Source organism: Prionailurus viverrinus, chromosome F2, assembly GCF_022837055.1.
Source record: "Prionailurus viverrinus isolate Anna chromosome F2, UM_Priviv_1.0, whole genome shotgun sequence".
Lineage (NCBI taxonomy): Eukaryota > Metazoa > Chordata > Mammalia > Carnivora > Felidae > Prionailurus > Prionailurus viverrinus.
The window spans coordinates 27,488,368-27,507,952 of record NC_062578.1 but is presented as its reverse complement, the minus strand read 5'-3'; the positions used below and the strand labels follow the sequence as shown (position 1 = coordinate 27,507,952).

The 19,585-nt window shown below is 34.2% G+C and overlaps 1 protein-coding gene across 1 annotated transcript in view; it reads right to left on the bottom strand.

Moving 5' to 3' along the window:
* LOC125156186 (uncharacterized) overlaps window positions 1-19,585 on the bottom strand; it is a 100,864-nt gene that overhangs the window by 58,339 nt on the left and 22,940 nt on the right. The window contains 1 exon segment of the mRNA XM_047841963.1: window positions 15,668-15,755. Within this exon segment, the coding sequence (XP_047697919.1) occupies window positions 15,668-15,755 (88 nt within the window).

Sequence of the window (19,585 nt, the reverse complement as noted above, 5' to 3'; positions counted from 1 at the left end):
CAAAAAAGTGTAAAAATGCAGACAGTGAGTGTCTGCCCTGGTATGTAGAAGTTCATACAAAGTAAAGTTTTAACATTGATAGATACTAGTAAGAGAGATACATGGTGCTATTTAAAATGCGGACTTACGAATTTTGAAGCATAACGAAACAGAGAGGAAATCACCTATGTAGGGAAAGCTTGGGTATTGTCTCTTACTTCAAAGATCAATCCTCTTTATTTGCTATTTAATCCTCCCATGCAACTTCCCTGTTTCTTAAACTACTTTTTTTCAAGGGGCGCCTGGGTGGTTTAGTCAGTTCAGCGTCCAACTTTGGCTCAGGTCATGATCTCACGGTTTGTGGGTTTGAGCCCCAAGTAGGACTCTGTGCTGACAGCTCAGAGCCTGGAACCTGCTTCAGATTTTGTGTCTCCCTCTCTCTGCCCTTCCCATGCTTGTGCTCTGTCTCTCTGCCTCTCAAAAATGAACAAATGTTAAAAAATTAAAAAAAAAAACACTACTTTTTTCAAGACTCAAGTCAATTCCATCTTTATCATAATCCTTAAGATAAATTAAAAGCCATTTTGGACTTCCAAAGATTGAATCCAATCTTCCCCTGATCCCACGGTCATGGGATGGAACCCCGTGTTGGCCTCTGCACTGAGCGTGGAGCCTGCTTAAGATTCTCTGTCTCCTTCTGCCCCTCCCAACCCCCTCCCTCTCTGAATGAATGAATGAATGAATGAATGAATGAATGAATAAATAAATAAATAAAAGAAGATTCCTCCTTAGAGCTTTTAGAAGGGAATACAGTCTTGTAGATAACCTTGATTTTGGCCTTGTGCCACTCTAAGTAGAGACCCCACCAGCCATCTAACTGCTGACCTACAGAAACTGGTAGATAATCAATATGTGTTACTTTAAGCCACTAAGTTTGTGGTAATTCATCACACTAGCATAGAAATTAACACAGTAATAAACATAAAAACCCACACATAAATGTATAATTAACTATTGTGGTAACTACATAATGGGAAAGAGTAATAGGACACTGAACAAGAGTAATAGGGGGACCTGCTTAAAGACATTCTGAGGAAGCAGACAAAAGGATGAATGTGTTTTATACTTTGTTTTCATGCACTACAATGTACCTCTATAATGCCAGTATTCACTTTGACAAGTAATTACAGAGTACCTACTAAGTAAGTATAAAGCAAAACATTAGGTATTGGAGAGATGGTATAGATGAGTTTAAGAGATGCCTCACCTCACAAAACTCACAGTCTAGAACACAAGTTGACAAGCCAGTCTGTGGACCAAATCTGGCCTGCCACATGTTTTTGTATGGTGTGTGAGCTTAAGAAGGATTTTTACATTTTTAAATGTTTCAGAACAAAATCAAAAGAAAAATAATATTCTATTGCATGTGAAATTTATATGAAGTTCAAATTTCACTGTTCCTAAATAAAGTTTTATTGGAACACAGCCACATTTGTTTGTGTATTGTCTATGGTTCTTTCACCTTAAAATGGCAGAATTGAGTAGCTGTGAAAGCCCGAAATATTTACCCTTCATTAAAAAAGTATGCCAACTCTAGATTATTATCATAGTTAAATCAAGCATATAGGTGATCATTGAATAAGTACCATCTAGAGAAAGAATGAATTACTTACTATTTCTATTTTGCTGAGTACATTTGACTGTTCCTTACTGAAATTACAATCACCACTAAGTTCTACCTCCTCTCAAAAACATCTGCCAAGAGACATTGCTTAAAGGCATGCCTTATGAGAAACTCACAAATGCCTGCTTTATACTGTAAGCATTTTCTTCTTTGTATTAGCTAATGTCTTTTCTAATGTTTTAGCTGTTTGCCGATGTAATTGAATCTCAAATTGTTTTTATTATATTCTGTAATACTATGGGGAGACACTCTAAATATTATAATAGTTATTAATATTAATGTTAATAACTGGTGCTCTTTCACAGGTCAGTTGCTGAATTAAGCTCAGTTATGGGTTCATAAATGTAAAATCATCAAAGCTTGCACAGTGGGAGATCCTCGTTTCCTTCCTCTGGCCCTGGTTAAGCAAGTGAACTGATCCTTACATTGTTCCTTGCTAATTGTGAGACAGATGCTTTGCATTTTTTAGATCTCGGCTACATCTAAAGAAAGTGGCTTTCTTGATAAGACCCTCTAAAATTAGAAAGTTGTAGAATTATCTAGTAATATGTGTCTTAATAATTCAACTTGTCATGGCAACATGCAATTAAAACTTTCCTTTGGGACCAAAGTGAAAAATCCCAGTTACTGCTAAAGAAGTTTAGCCAATACATAATGAGAAGAATAATTCAAGTAAATGGGACTGAGTTTCATGAAGAAAAGTAAAATAAAAGCAAAACATTGTTGAAACAAGGAAATTAATTATGACTGCATTTGATGATTTTATGGTTTTTGTAACCTCACTTATTAGATTCTCTTTTTATTATTCCCAGTTAAAGCAGTATTATTATTTTCTTACTTGGTAGGGAAAAGGGCATTAAATTTACTCAAAAATTATCTTGTAAAATAAGTGTAACTGATACCAAATATTACTTTTATTTAAAGGGAATATAGGAAAACAGATACTGCATTCCACTAATACAGTGGAAGCATTTTGAACAAGGTTAGTCAAAGAAGAGGTTTATTTTTATATATTTGTATCTACATCAATATTTATATTGACATTTTTATAACCTGTGTATCTGATTAAGTTATGTATACTTTTTTTAATCCTGTAGTAAGATAAGTCATCTTGTTTTATATAAACTAGAGTGTAAAATATTATAGCTTAAGTACACTATTTCTTTTCTGCTCTTACTGTTATAACTAAATGTCTATAGATTATTTACTATATTGTATTGACTCTGAGATGTCCATTTGTTTTTTTACATTCCACATCTCTGAAATAGGGATGAGCCTTATTTTAGGTGACCTATCATAATTAAATTGCTAGCAGTTTTTCTTTCTAGATGGTTTAAATTATAATGTATTAATATGTCTTTCACAACTAATACTGACAGATTCAGTGAAATGCTAAATATTGAGACCACTTCTGAGAGAGTAACAAAGTTTAGCAGGGACAGTTTGTTGCCCTGCAATAATTATTTTTCCTCTTTTTCAAAAAGGTAGCTGAGCATAGAGCGAATAAACTAAATTTTGCCAGACTACCTCAAAGATTATTGTACAGATTTGCTAGGGTTTCACAAAGTACTACAAACTGAGTGGCTTAAACAACAGAAATTTACTGTCTCATGGTTATCGAGGCCAGAGGTCCAAGATGAAGATGTCAGCATGGCCATGCTCCCACTGAAGGTGCCAGGAAATGATCTGTTCCAGGTCTCTCTCCTAGCATGTGGTAGCTCTGTGGCTTATGGCAGCTTAATTCCACTCTTCATCTGATGTTCTCCTTGTGTCCCTGTCTATCTCTTTGCATGGTATTCTTTTTATAAGGAAATCAGTCATATTGTATCACAGGCCCATCCCACTCCAGTATGACCTCATCGTAACTAACTGCTTCTTCAATGGCCTTATTTCTAAATAAGGTCATATTCTGAGGTACTGAGTATTAGGAATTCAACATATGAATTTTGAGGGATACAATTCAACTCATAGCAGCGACTACATTCTGGCCAGTGAGATATAAGCAAATGTGTCAGCTTCTGGACGCCTTCCTTAAGACAGAGTTGTCATGTATTTTTTACTACTTTTCTTTAATTTCTCCTCCATCTTGCTCTGTGGAAGAGGGATATTACCTTAGAATATGAGAATAGAGGCCACAGCCCAAGAATATTAGAGCAGTGACCCGGATGGAATCTTGATTCCTAAAAACTTCGGAGAGTACAGCTAGGTACCAAACTTGAGTCTAAGCCAATATCATTATGAATTTTTCTGTTATTATTAGCCAACCCTAGTTTGACTCGATATATGAACTCTTCCAATCAATTAAAACCTTGGCTATAGTGGTAGGCCATTCACATGTGTCATGAACTTTATAAACCTCATTTTCCCATTTGTAAAAGGAAGATAATCACATCTACCTCAATGTCAATATTAAAAGTTCTAGTGTGTGTACAGCATTTAGCACAATACTGACAAACAAGAGATTGTTGTTATGGAGGTTTTCATCTGAATGGAAGATTGGAATAAGTGTTTATTAAGGAGCTTTCAATTCTCTGGTTTTTTTTTATTTTATTTTACTGAAGCAGTATTATAAGTGTTACCATCTATTTACTCATTCATTTGTTCATTCAACAAATAATTATTCAGCACTTTCCTTGTACCAGGCACTGTATAGACAATGGAGGTAGAACAGTGAGTGTAAACAAATTGTCCCTGTTCCCTCCCTCAGGAGGCTTACACTCAAGTTGGGTATAAAAGCTGCAGAAGAAAGGCTGGTGATGGTGTTATTATGCACATGACCTTTGACCTCATCTCTCTTGGAATATGTTACACTGTGGAAAAGTGGAACTGTGAGTGAAAAAGCACCGAGCTTGACAGAATCAACCTGTACCATGAATGGGGGAACAACAGAAAGTATCAGATGCAATGTCGCTCACAATGAAAGTGACTTGCTAACATACTTCACTTTTAACCTAATGCATTTCAGTTTGCAAAAAGCCTATGAAACACAGCATGCCATCCATATCAGTAAATAGATGTTCCAGGATTTTAGTTTGAAAAAGAAATCTTTTTAAAATTATTACCGACAACAATTACAATAATTATGACTTTTCTTGAATGTTTTATTCTGAATTATATTCCATCAATGCTGTATATAAGTGGTTGTCTGTATTATCTTTGAAGAGAGTTGCTGTGTGCCTAACTTTAAAGTTCATTATTTTTGCTTTTTGCCTTTTCCTTCAAGTAGAGATTTTTTTTTTCTTGTCTTCTGTGTTTTCCCAGCAGGAATACTATTTTAAACAGATTGCTCTTTTCATATGTTCTGCCTCTAGAATTGGCATGATTATGGTTGGGCCTTTAATGGGGGATTTATTAGAAGGAAGGAAGGTTTCAGCTTGATATAGCTAAACCTTGTCCTTGACCATTTTACAGTGAGAAATAACTATTTAGATTGTCATTTATCAGACCCTGAGAGTCCAAGCAACAGATTTGTCATAAAAATATTTTTTCAGAAAGAATTATTCAAATTGTTCATTAAATTACTTCCTAGTTAATAAAAGTGAAATGGGTTAATCTTTTGAATAATGTTATTGTAGAAACTAAAAATCCAAAAAGATAAACTCTCTGGTGACAACCTAGTGGGAGACTGGACACCTGTGGCTTTATTGATACACAGTGCCTAAAAGTAAACAAAGCATAGTGCAATAAAAGAACTGCCATGCTTACATTTCTGTCTTTTCCAGTTTATTCAGGGACCGGTGTTCATCATCTGCACTGGGTTCTGCTCTTCTCAGTTACACACTTTGACTGTCAGAGCCTAAATATTTATAGAATGAAAGTCCGTGCACCATACCAGTTACAATAGCTAATCTTGTCTTTCTACTGCGATAGAGGACATTTAGACAATGTAAAATTAGATTTTATTTATTATGCCAAAGGATTTTTATGATTCATGGCTATATGCAATGACTTACTTTCAAAATTAACTGATTATTAATGTAGCTCCTGTATTAGAACGATTGCATAGTTTTATTATTATTTGATTTATATGGTCTGTTGTCAACAACAGTAAAAAATCTGTATGCTAATTTTCTAGCCTACAGATATGTTTAGCTGTGTTTACGACTCTTTCAGTATAAGGAAAGTCTAAAATATTTTCTGATACTTTAAGCCTTGGAAGAGAAAAAAGTAAAAGAATTTTAGAGTTGTAGTTTGTGTTAGATATTAAATCGTTTGCCAAATATGACTTATAATGACAATGTTGACAACGTTCTATGGAATTTCAGCACCTCTTTCTTTTTAAGTTAATTTAATTTTTTTTTAATTTTTAATTGTTGAGAGAGAGCATAACTGGGGAAGAGGGGCAGAGAGAGAGGAAGGAAGAAAGACTCTTAAGGAGGCTCCCGGCTCAGTGTGAGCCCAACATGGGGCTCAGTCGAAGCCCCTGGGATCATGACCTGAGCCAAAATCAAGAGTCAGATGCTGAACCAACTGAGCCATCCTGCTCCCCTCAGCACCTCTTTTGGTCTTTACTCAAAACCAAAGCTGTTTCTAAATCTACGTGCAGTTCAGATAGCCACCTATGTGTGTGCTTGAGTGATTGAAAATTCCAAGTGACAGGCCCTTGGGATGATTGCATTAATGCACTGTGGTGTGAAGACCACAATTCATTTCAAACCTTTCTCATAGTCACGACTGGAAAGAATATCATGCTTTAATCACATGCTTTAGTTCATACAAATTAATGTTTTCTCCTCATAGTTCAAAAGAAAATAGCATAAATTTCATGCTCTCACAAATTGACTTTAAACTGTTGATGGATGGCATTTGGAAAGAAGGAAATACTCAGCATTCTCCTATAACATCTTTCTGTTTTTGAACATTGCCATGTATAGCCCAAGGCATTTAATAAAGCCCCCAGACTATAGTCAGTGATCAAAGAATACATTAGAAGTGGGGTGTCCATGGAGCTCTCCATGCCATCTTAGGGACCAGACAGTCCAAGGGTCATGGCAGAGGAAGGGCAACACGGTGAATACAGAAGAGCCCGAGTTCAGGTCACCCTATAATTTTACTAGATTTGCAATCTTGGGGAATTTATCTAGTCTTAGTAAGCCTCAGTTTTTTTTTTTTTTTTTTTTTTTTCAACGTTTTTATTTTTATTTTTGGGACAGAGAGAGACAGAGCATGAACGGGGGAGGGGCAGAGAGAGAGGGAGACACAGAATTGGAAACAGGCTCCAGGCTCTGAGCCATCAGCCCAGAGCCCGACGCGGGGCTCGAACTCACGGAGCGCGAGATCGTGACCTGGCTGAAGTCGGACGCTTAACCGACTGCGCCACCCAGGCGCCCCAGTAAGCCTCAGTTTTTTGTGCATCGATGATAATAGAAATGAGAGACAACAATCTTTTTTTTTTTTTTTTTACAGGGGAACAATAGGATGTTGTAGAGTGTGCCCATTAAATGATAATTATGTGATGTGATAGAAGTTCTAGCTAAAGCTACAATGGCAATCATACTGCAATATATAAATAAATCAATAGGTTATATATCTTTAAAAAGAATTTTTTAAATTTATTTATTTTTGAGAGAGAGAGACAAACAGAGCATGAGCAGGGGAGGGGCAGAGAGAGAGAGAGGGAGACACAGAATCCGAAGCAGACTCCAGGCTCTGATCTGTCAGTACAGAGCCTGACACGGAGCTCAAACCCACGAACCATGAGACCATGACCTGAACCAAAGTCGGACGGTTAACTGACTGAGCCACCCAGGCACCCTGGTTATATATCTTAAACTTACACGATGTTAAACTTACAATATGTTAAACTTACAATATATCAAATGTATTTCAATTAAAAATTAAATAAAAATTTTAATATGTCAAATATATTTTAATTGAAACTTAAATAAAAAAATGTAATGTGATCTCCAGAGGCAGGCCAGCTGGGTTTGAATCCTGGTTCCCTTCATTTGCATGGGACAATTACTTAACCTCTCTAGGCCTTACTTTATTTATTTTAACATTTATTATAGTAATAGTACTGTTTTTTTCTTAGTGTGTTATTGTTAACAAATGAGAGTATCCAGGTGAAATATTTAGATTAGAATACCATCTAGAATGGTGTAAGTGCCCAATAAATATTGATGTTTTACTTGTAATTCTCATGTGCTCTATGTGGCCTGAAAGTTTATATTTTAGCCAGATCATACCAGCTGTGTAGAGAAGGGACTATGTGGAGGAAGGCTTACCCTAGAGGCACAGTAAAAGGTCCTCAACAAAGATGGAACAAGTGGGAATATAAATAAAGTGAATTGATGGATTTCATGTTATTTTTCAGGTAGGACTGAGAAAATTTGCTCACTAAATATGTAGGAAGTGGGAGAAGTTGATAACCTTTTTGTGCCTAGAGCAATAAAAGGTAGATGATGTTCCTATTAGTAGAGATAAAAAAGGCAGGAGAATAAAGTTTGGAAGGATAAAGATAATGAAAATAGTTTTAGAAAATAGGTATCTGTACCATTTCTTCAAATAAAGTAGTTTAGTACCAGAAAGAAAGAAAAGAGAAAAGAAGAAAAGAGATGAGAAGAAAAAAGAAAAGAAAAAGTAAAAGAAAAGAAGTGAAAAGAAAAGAAAAGAAAAGAAGGAAGGAAAGAAGAGACGAAGAAAGAAAGAGGCAGAAAGAAAAATAGGTCCCTATGTCCAGGGCTAATATTACATGACAGTGCAAGAAATGGTAAAAGTTGTTTGGGGGAACATTTACACAAATCTTAGGAATTAGTGAACATGTTTAGAGAATCAGACAGAGCCTCATTTCCTGTCAACCACAGCTGCAGTGATTGCTCTTTTGAACAATTTAAGATGCACTTGAGAAAGCCGGCAGGGAAGAAAATAGGAATCTTAATTTTTTGCCTTAATATGAATTAATTAAATTAAATAGCTGGTCTTCTCTTACTGGTCATCTAAAGGTACATGGGCTACTTGAATTGACTGATTTTTGAAATGAGTTATTATTTTGGAGAATGGTGTCTGCCTAGAGGACAAAATATTGGGAATAATATTACAGTGAAAATGCAAAAGGGTACTAGGTATCTGGAAGAAAGAAGGAAGGACAGTTAGAGAAATGCAAATGACAACAAGACATTTTGCCTCATTTGCATCATTACTTAGGGTTGAAACTCATAATTTTTCTAAAGGGATTTTTATAGGTCTTTCATTCATTCAACAAATACATCTTAAGTAACCACTATGTTCTGAGCACTTCTAGGAGCTCAAGATACAGTATGAACAAAAGAGTTAAGGGATCTTCCTCAAAGAGCCGGTATACGCTATTTGGAGGAGAAAGACTAAATTAACAAGTTATCAAAATAAACATTGTAAGTTCAGACTGTGATTGGTAAAAATAAAGGAATTAACAATGAGGCATGATACAAGGTAATGGACGTTCTTACTTTGGTTAAGAACCTCATCTTAGGAGATAATGAAATCATTTTCATGTATACTACAGTGATTGTTAGAAGACACATGGACAGTTTATGGACACAGATTTTAAATTAAGGGATTTTATTTATATTAACTATATAATTTAAAAAAAAACAAATGAGAGATATTAGGGTATCGTTCTGTATTTTGGAGAAAAATCCAGTTTAAAGAAGAAACTGATGATGTAGGATAAATGGGGAGTCTCAAAAGTGGAATCATAAGTGGTGAACTGTGATGGGATCCTGAGCACAGAGCAACAGCTTTTAGTAGGAAGTGGACATTTCTTCTACTCCAGAAGAGGGAAGCTGAGTATACTGCATAGATGCAGAAAAAGTAATAGTTTTCTTGACAGGAACAAGAAAGATCTCTCCCGTTCTTGTTTTTGTTTTTCTCTTCTGTTTCTGTTTTATTCCAGCCCAAGTAGGCAGAGACACATTGAAATTGTTTACCATGATGTGTTGCTGATTTCCAAACTTCTAAATACACTTAATTAAAGCTTTTCCCCTGAGTAAGAAATTCATTTTAATGCAAATGCTGACATACTGAGTAGAGTTTACATTTGTATTCAAAGTTGGAAGGAAAATCTCTTGTGTAAACTATTAGTTCTATAAGAAGGCATATACCCAAAATTGAGCAATTTCATGAATCATTGGTCTCTGCTGTTGCACATAAGGACATTTTTTTTTTTTAGATTATATCTAAAGCACTGCTATGTAGCATTCTAGTCATGTTTGTAGGCCTACAGGGAGACATTACATATTTTTTATAAACAAAATATCTTAATGTACGAAAAGAAAACGTTAGGAAACTTCTTTAACAAGAAACAAAGTGCAAAATTAGCAAAATTTTACATACTAAAAAATGAGTTCTTAAAAATGTTATCTTTGCGTAAGTACAAAATTTTGATATACTGGAAAAGCAAACTCATATTTCAATGTAATTCTTTGTCTGATTAACATGGGAAATGTTCTGAGAGCCTGCATCTCATATGTCATTTGAATCAATTGTGATGCTAATTAGTCCAGAAATCTTCAGTACACTAATTCTTAAATCCTATTTCTTAAATATCTAAGCACAGAATATGAATTTCTTTGTGTTTCTGATTTTCCCTAGGACTTAGGTAACTTAAAATCTACATTTTCAGCTACCTATGCCATCATTCTTCTTTTCTATTTGTTAACTCCATGCATATAACATTTTGCATACCAAATTAAAAAAAACTAGCATCATGTAAAAATTTTGAAAAATATGGGATCATTCAAACTTTCCAACTTCTATTCCCTAAATCAACTGTTAGCCTGATAAGCTAGGTTTCCTCTCTTTCATTCATTTGTCATTAATTAATTCAACAAATAGTGATACCTAATATGGTATTATTAGACATACAGAGTAAGATAGTAGAGGCCCCTAGCCTAATGTTTATTGGAAAAAAATAGACATTTAACTAATAATTTCAACTCTGGTGAGTGCTAATGAAACATAGGGCAACACAAGGTTTTGTGGAAGTACATGGCTAGCCTGGATTTCACAGACCAGAAGAAAGATGGAAACAATCAGATCATAGAAACATGAGCATTGTCCTACCAATCTTTGACCTTACTTTTCAAACATTGCTTTTTACATTTTTGGCTGGGAAATACACTTGTATAATTTTGGAGAATGATGGTATCCTGCTGCTTGGCCTGAGTAGATTAATAACTTAAGTTCATGGAACAAAAATCATCCTGATTTATATATAATTACAGCATATTTAGTTCAATCTGATAATGAAACTTTATCTACAGTTGTCCAAACATCTTGAGTCTAGAAATAGCTGTAGGTCTCCAAACAAATCATTTCTAATTTTTATGTGGTAAATGTAATGACAATTTGAGAACTAGCTTCTAAATGAATAATGTCAGAAGATGTATCAGTGTTTCTAATTTGTACTCTTCTTTTTCATTTGGCAGATAAACATTTTCAATGGAGATGATGAAATCAGTGCAGACAAGGCTGCTTTTATTTAGAAGAAGGAATGAAAAGCATGTTTTTTAAGCTAGTGGATTGGCAAATCGAGTCAAAGGTTTTAAAGGATCTGGCTGCTGCCTGACTGATTTAAAGGTATAGATATCTAGATTTGGAAGACTTAATTTGAAACTATTTTTTAAAATATGAATTGCCTGTATAACAAAGTTTGACAGCTTCCCTTTAATTGGTGTCAGGATACATAAAACTTTTGCACCCTTCCACGTCAGAAGAAAATTCTTCATGTGTGATCCCTGGTTAATGAATAGAGTTATATGAAACTGTTTCACATTTTAATGAACTAATATGGATGGTTGGATCTCTGTATGATACGTAATACAAGAAATAATCTTGAAATTTATTCGAGGAAGAACGCAGTTTACCAAACTGCAGTCCAGGTTTGTCTACTAGAATTAAATAGTTAAGGTCTAGCAAAAACATAATAAATTTGGATGGATTTTTAGTGGATTTCAAGTACCAAAGAGTTCAATTCTTTTCCTTATCCTGTATAGTAAATTCTATATATGCGATAATTTAAAAATTTTAGTTAACTAAAATCTGTGTGTGTATGTGTGTGTTGTACAATCATATTCATGATCAATGGACAGTCACAGGGATTAATAAGTGTGCATTTAACAAAAAATACAGATTAATTATATTAGTAGACTCACATAGTGTTAGAGCTGTAAGTGACAGAGAGAAAATGTAGTCTTAAATTGCTAGTTAGAAACTGAGACCAAGACAGGGCATACCACGATGATGATGTAGGAAAGAAATAGATGTTGGGACTAGAATCTAGGCTTTATTTATTTATTTATTTATTTATTTATTTATTTATTTATTCCATGACCATTTATTTATTGGGAATCTGTTATGTACTAAGCACTTTTCATGGAATCTAAAGAAACAAAGATGAATGTGTATTACACTTCCTAGCCTTTTGTCCTATATGCTAGTACTTCCAGATATTCTTATTTCAACTCTTCAACTTCTTTCTAAAAACGTTATACACACACAGAGGGAAAAAAAATAGAAAAAGTAAGGCTCAGAAGATAAATTTGGGAAATCTATAAAAAATAGAACAAAAAGACAAATAGATGGAAAAGAGAAGAGAAAACTGGAAAACCCTTTCAGGAGATGCACTATCTGAATAAAATGAGTTACAGAAGGACAGAACAGAGAAAGAAGGAGGAATCATGAAAGTGGATTTCCCAAGACAAAGAACATAAATTTCTTTGTGGAAAGAACCTACTGAGCACCCAAGATAATGGATTACATTAAGAATATTATTAGGAAGTTAGGAATAATATTAAGAACAAATATAAAGTTCTATTTGCTCACAAAAAGGTAAATAAAAAGATATATATATATATATATATATATATATATATAGTATTAAGAATCAGAATTGTTTCAGAATTCTCAACAGCAATGCTGGAAGGTAGATTGGTAGATTCATATGCTCAATATTCTGAAGGAAAATTAGACCTAACCTAGATTTCTATACTATTAATCAAGCAGAGACTAGAATAAAGACTTGGAGATGTTCAAAATTTCAAAAAAACATATTTCCCACGTACTGATTCTTTTGAAGAAACTGTAATATGTGCTCCACAAATATGAGGTAGCAAACCAAAAATGAGAAAAATGTGGGACACTGGAAACAAGAGATTTAATCAAGGAGAGATGAGAAGAGAATCTCTATGATGATAATGGCAGAGAATAGCATGACTTCCTGCTATAAACATAGAGAGACCTACCCAAGATTTCAACATGTTCCTGAATGTGTGGATCCATATAGTTTAGAGCCTCATAACCATATCATCTTTTCTCCCGAAAGAGTAGATCAGCAGTCAAAACCAATGAATCCCACTTTTATTGATGACATGCAAAGATGATATTATTTGGGTAAGACAGACTAAGGAGACAATAGAGATTACACTGAAGCCGGCTTCTCTCTTCACTCTCTTCTTAGCAAAAGACTTCAGATTCCTGCAGACCACAATTCAGAAAAATAAAACACAAATTTACCCTAATAAGAGAAATTATCATCTATATGGCCTATGTTCATGTATGCCTAAACTACCCCTGAAAAATATATAAGAAGCTCATAACAATGATTGCCTCTGGGAGGGAGAAATGGTGGCTGAAGGATCAGTGTGTAAGAGAATTACTTTTTGTTCATCACTGGTACTTTAGGATTTTGCACAAAAAGTGTGAATGATCTAGATACAAGGTAAAATTAAAATGACGGCAAGAAAATGACTCCTTCCTTCTGAGCCTTCAGTCTTGTTAAATGTCTCTTTGAGGTGTTTAGAAGCTCGACAGTTCCACATAAGATTCCACAGAAACAGGGTGATGCTAGGCTCTAGGAGAGGAATGGAATGGAGCTACATAGGAGTTAAGTTTTATATACTATTGAAATTAATTGGTATTAATCAAAACTAGGTACTTATAAGTTAAAATGTTAATTGTATTCTTCAGGGCAAGCATCAACAATATAATTCCAAAATATAGTAAAAGATAAGGGGATTGAAATAGAACACTAGAAAATATCTATTTAACAGTATCAACAACAAAAATCAAGTTGATAATAGAGGAACAGGAATTAGAAAAAGATATGATAGATGGAAAACAAATGGCAAATGTCGGACATAAATTCTATATGGATTATTATATTTAATATAAAATTACAAAATTAAGTATAATTATATTTAATATAAAAAGAGTAAGCATTTCATCTAAAGGCAGCAATTTGCAGGATAAATTTTAAAGAATGATCCAAACATATGCTGTCTACAAAGTCACACACACATACACATACACACACACACACACAAATATATATGACATATACAGGTAAAATATAAAAGGTTTGAAACAGATATACCAGAAGAATAGTAACCAAACCAAACTGTACTGCTAAGCAAATATCAGAAAAAATATATTGTAAGAGAAAAATTTTTACTAGAGAGAAATAGATGTTATAATAATAAAATGGTCATTCCATCAAGAATATATAATAATTATAAGCATACATGCACCTGAGCACCATGTGAGTAAACTGTCTTGAACATCCTACCCAACTGAGTACCCAAGATGACTGCAGCCTCCCTCAACACTATGTAAAACAAAATTGTCCAGTAAACTGAAACAATTGTGAAAAATAATAACTGGCTCTTGTTATTTTAAGTTACTAAAAAACAAAACAAAACAAAAACAAAAACAACATATATGCACCTAACAACAGAAGCTCAAAATACATGAAGCAAAATTGGGCACAACTGAAAGAAGCCATAGACAGTTTTACAATAACATTGGGGTACTTTAATAGCCCCCTTTAATAGCAGAACAACTAGACAGAAAATGAACAAGAAAATAGAAGATTTGAACAACAATCAACCACTAGAATTAACAGACATCTATAGAATGTTCCACCCAACAGCATCAGAACTTACATTCTTTCCAAGTTCACATGGAACATTATCCAGGATAGACCATATGCTAGTCCATAAAATGGATTACAATAAATTTAGAAGGATATAAACAATATAAAGCATGCTCTCAGGCAACAATGGAATGAAATTTGAAATCATTAACAGAAAAATTTTTGAACTCACAAATATGTGGAAATCAAACAATATATTCCTAAATAACTCATGGATCAAAGAAGAAATCGTAAGGAGGATTAGAAACACATTGAGATGAATTAAAATGAAAACACAATATAACAATACTTGATTTTCCTGAGGTACTCTTAAAAAGCAGAAGAATTAGACAAAGACATCTAAATAACTACAAAAATTGAGGGAAATTTTAAGTCTGGGGACAACTCAGGAAGAGCGATAGCACACTGAAAAGCTGTGTGAACCTGTACCACTTTTCTGAGTATTTTACATACATAAACTTATTGAGTTCTCACTATTACCACGTGAATTAGATACTATGTTATCCCAGTTTACAGAAGAGGAAACGAGGGCACTGAGTGATAAAGATTTTCCAACGTAAATTAGAGCCATAATCAGAATCCAAGGAATTTGTGTCAACCATATTAAGTTTTAAATTTAGTTTGGAAATATTTTATCCCTAAATATTTTCAAACTCCATATAGGCCATGATGCTTTTCAAGATTCTTGCAATAGACCTACAGTAAGGAAGAAAATACTGATAGAAAGCAATCTCCACTTTTGCTAAGTATACATGTCCTAGAATTCAGTGAATAAATCCTTAGGTTAATAACTATGGGAATATAACATTAATATTAATGTAAAACTCAAAAGGGCAAGGATTATTGGTGAGGAGATTTTAACAGATGATTAATAAAATTTTGGGAAATGGAGATGGAAGGATTAATGTGATTTAAACTTAGATTTTCTCCTTTGCAAATGTCTCTAAAGGAAGAAGTCAATAAGAATTTAGCTGATTTTCCTCTAAAACCTTAGTAAGGCTCAGGAATTGGAAGTACCTTAAAACAGACACACGTAGTGGACCTGAAAATTGGGAGGTTATTTGAAAATTTGTCTAAGGAGTAGATATACCCACCTCCAAATTTCCCAAACCCAAACAAACAACAGTCTGACTCTCCTCTTGCTGTTCCAGCAGAAGCACGGTATTGGACTTCTTAGTAGCACTATGGAAATCAAAAGAAAATGAACAATTCCTTCAAAATTCTGAAGACAACTTTCAATCTAAAATTGAGATTTTCATTTAGCAATTTTTTTGTACAGCTTTGTACAAACTTTTATTTTGCCTAGACTCTACTATTACACTAAAACTCCAATAATATTGTAAAATTTTAATATAGTAAATAGGAGGCAAAATTTTTGAAACATTTTTTTTTTGCAAAAATTCACTCAACTGTTTTATAATTAAGTACTATGAAACATTTGAAAATATCTCAATTCTACCTTTGTACTCAATTGATCGTTTGGCTAGATATGTAAAGTTATGCTTTGGAGTCTAAAAAATTAGACTTTATATCAGACCAAAATAGTCACTATCTTATCTGGTCCTCGGTCTGTACATTCTTGTGTGTCAATTGTGATTCAGTGTCCCCTTACTTGGTGTTACTCTGCTTACTCTGCTCCCATAAAATACCTCCTTCCAGGAGTTCCTGTTAATCTTTTTTTTTCAACATTTATTTATTTTTGGGACAGAGAGAGACAGAGCATGAACGGGGGAGGGGTAGAGAGAGAGGGAGACACAGAATCGGAAACAGGCTCCAGGCTCTGAGCCATCAGCCCAGAGCCTGACGCGGGGCTCGAACTCACGAACCGCGAGATCGTGACCTGGCTGAAGTCGGATGCTTAACCAACTGCGCCACCCAGGCGCCCCAAGGAGTTCCTGTTAATTAAGGTTAAACATCTAAAGGAAGAAAGTAGCAACAATAGGTAACAATCCTGACAGATTTCCTTTTAAAAGATCTAGCTGAAATTTAAGCAATAAAGTTATCATGACTTATTTGCTTTATAAAGCAGATATTGGTGATGACAACACTATTTCATATAATTACTATAAAAAGTAACCTGGAATCTAAAAATTTCCTTGAAGATTTTTATATTTGTCACTAATAATATGTAAGTTCTCAAAAAATATATCAACAATTTAAAATAATGGTTTTTATGAAATTTGAAAATTTCATATTAAATGTACTTTCATTCATTCATTTATTTATTTATTTATTTTTAATGTTTAATTTTGAGAGAGAAACAGAGCATGGGCAGGGGAGGGGCAGAGAGATTAGGGACACACACAGAATCTGAAGCAGTCTCCAGGCTCTGAGCTGTCAACACAGAGCCTCATGTGTGTGGGGCTCAAACTCATGAACCACGAGATCAGGACCTGAGCAGAAGTCAGATGCTTAACTGATTAAGCCACCCAGGCACCCCTTAAATGTACTTTTAAATGTAAAAATAGTTGTGATTTAGTGTAATTTAAAACTGTCTTGTTCCTCTTGTATATATTCTTTTAGTCAGTGATATAGCCAATCAAATTTTATTGAATTCTTACTAAATACAGTTATTGTCCCCACAGAACTGCAATTGATAGTTGAAAATATATTAATATAATATCCCAATCAAATTTTGGTGGAAGAAACCATAATGTGAATTAAGTCAGTCATGTCCAATTTACAAACTGTAAACTATCTGTTACCCCAGGTTTTAAGAACTTGTGTTAAGTGTTGTTTGGATGAGAAGACTTTATTTAAATAGAAGTTTCTTTTTTTTTTTAAATTTTAGAGAGAGAGCACACGAATGGGGTAGAGAGAGCACATGAATGGGGTAGAGGAGGAGAGAGAGAGAAAGAGAGAGGGGGGAGAGAGAGAGAGAGAGAGAGAGAGAGAGAGAGAGAGAGAATCTTAAGCAGGCTCCATGCTTAGTGCAGAGCCCAACACATTGCTTGATCTCATGATCCTGAAATCATGACTTGAGCCAAAATCAAGACTTGGATGCTCAACGACTGAGCCACTGAGGCACCCCTAGAAATTTCTATTTTTTAATTTTTTTTTCAACGTTTATTTATTTTTGGGACAGAGAGAGACAGAGCATGAACGGGGGAGGGGCAGAGAGAGAGGGAGACACAGAATCGGAAACAGGCTCCAGGCTCTGAGCCATCAGCCCAGAGCCTGACGTGGGGCTCGAACTCACGGACCGCGATATCGTGACCTGGCTGAAGTCGGACGCTTAACCGACTGCGCCACCCAGGCGCCCCAAAATTTCTATTTTTTAAAAACAAAGTTTTGATCACTGTGCTCTATTTAGATAGTCCCTCTTAAACCCACCTCCATTTCCCCATATGTATTGGTGAAGAAAAGACAAACTCCTTGCAGTAGTATTGGGAAACATTTAAGAAAGAATTGGTGACACTGTATTTTACAGGAGATGCTTCTTCTCTAACAAGTATTTATAGAATATGAAATCTGGGAAAATTATCACCCAATTTTCCTCTTCTAGAGGCATGTTCTAAATGATAGGAATCTGTATATCCATGAGGTTTGCTGACATTTTTTATTTGATCCAGAATCTGTATTCTTTCTCAAAGAAAGCATAATAAGCAGCACAATATATTTTGTGCTACTTACTTAACATCTAAATTAAGGTGGATGTTTTAAGATTATTTTCAGAGAGAAGGTGTACGGTTCAAATTATTTGGCTGTATTTCACAGTATTATTACAAAATTGTCAAACAATGGCTGGGCTCCAGTATAGTTCTCAGTTCCTGTGTTCCATTGGGACACTGGTCTTAAATCCAATGTTTCCTCTTATTCCAAACATAAAAACAAACAAACAAGCAAACAAATAAGCAAGTGGATAAGTAAATGAAAATATTTTAAAAGCCAGCTCTTTTCTCCCTCATCCATATTAATTCTCTTCTAGCTAAAAATACTTCCTAGAAGTGATTTTTATGTTTCTTAGAAACTCTCTATGCAGATATCCACACTAGTATAGAGAAAACTATTCCTTCTAGATCTCATACATTTTCCATTTGAAGTATTATTTATTTTCGTATGTCACTCTGAATTTATCCATTCTCCTAGATATGTACTCTTCCGGTGCATTTGAGCATCATAGGAAAATAAATCTTACTCTTGATAATGGTAGCCTGGTCATTGAGTCACAGAAAGCTATTATTCCTACAATTTTTCAATAGTGAGTAGATTCTATAGGGGTAGAATTTTAAGATGTAAATACACTGTTTTTCTATACTCAAATTACATCCCTCTTATCATAGAAATTGACCAGTGAAGTGTGCTGCTGACTTTTCAGAATACATGTACATATAGTCCATTAAGTTATTATATATATAACTTTGGTCAAAAAAGCATACTGTGAAATGTTGCCTTTGTTTAAACTCCCACTATTTCACTATACAGCTTTAAGATTCAACTTCTTTATTGCCCTCTGGTGGTGGGCTCTGTGAACTGCCTATTTAGAGGTCTGATAACCTTATTCAAGTAACTAAGTAGGTATTCAATTCCTCAGGTACAAGCTAAAAAGTAGATATTGGGAAACACTCAAATTTATTGAAACTGACTAAGGAGGTCAATAACTTGATTGTTAGTTCAAAAATATGAAATATTGATTCTCCTTTTGTCAAATAATATTGCATGAAGAGAATACGAATACTTGTTTGCTTTGGAATAAAAAACAGTAATTAAAGATTTTCTTCATTTGGACCATGCCTTCTCTGAAAATACAGAGTTCAATTAGGAGTTGGACTTTCCAAAATATTCTTTTAAAAATAAAACTCCACAAGTAATTTCAAATCATAATTTAAATTTATCTTAAATTTAAATATTTATATCTATATTGATTTAAATGTGGTACACTATATAGTTTCAGGTGATTCCATCCTTCATATCTTCTCCCCCCTTCAACAAATAGGATACATACTGAGTGCCTAATATGAGTTAAGGAACTCTGTATGAAATTGTGATGTTGGTAAAGCTTAGCAGAAAGG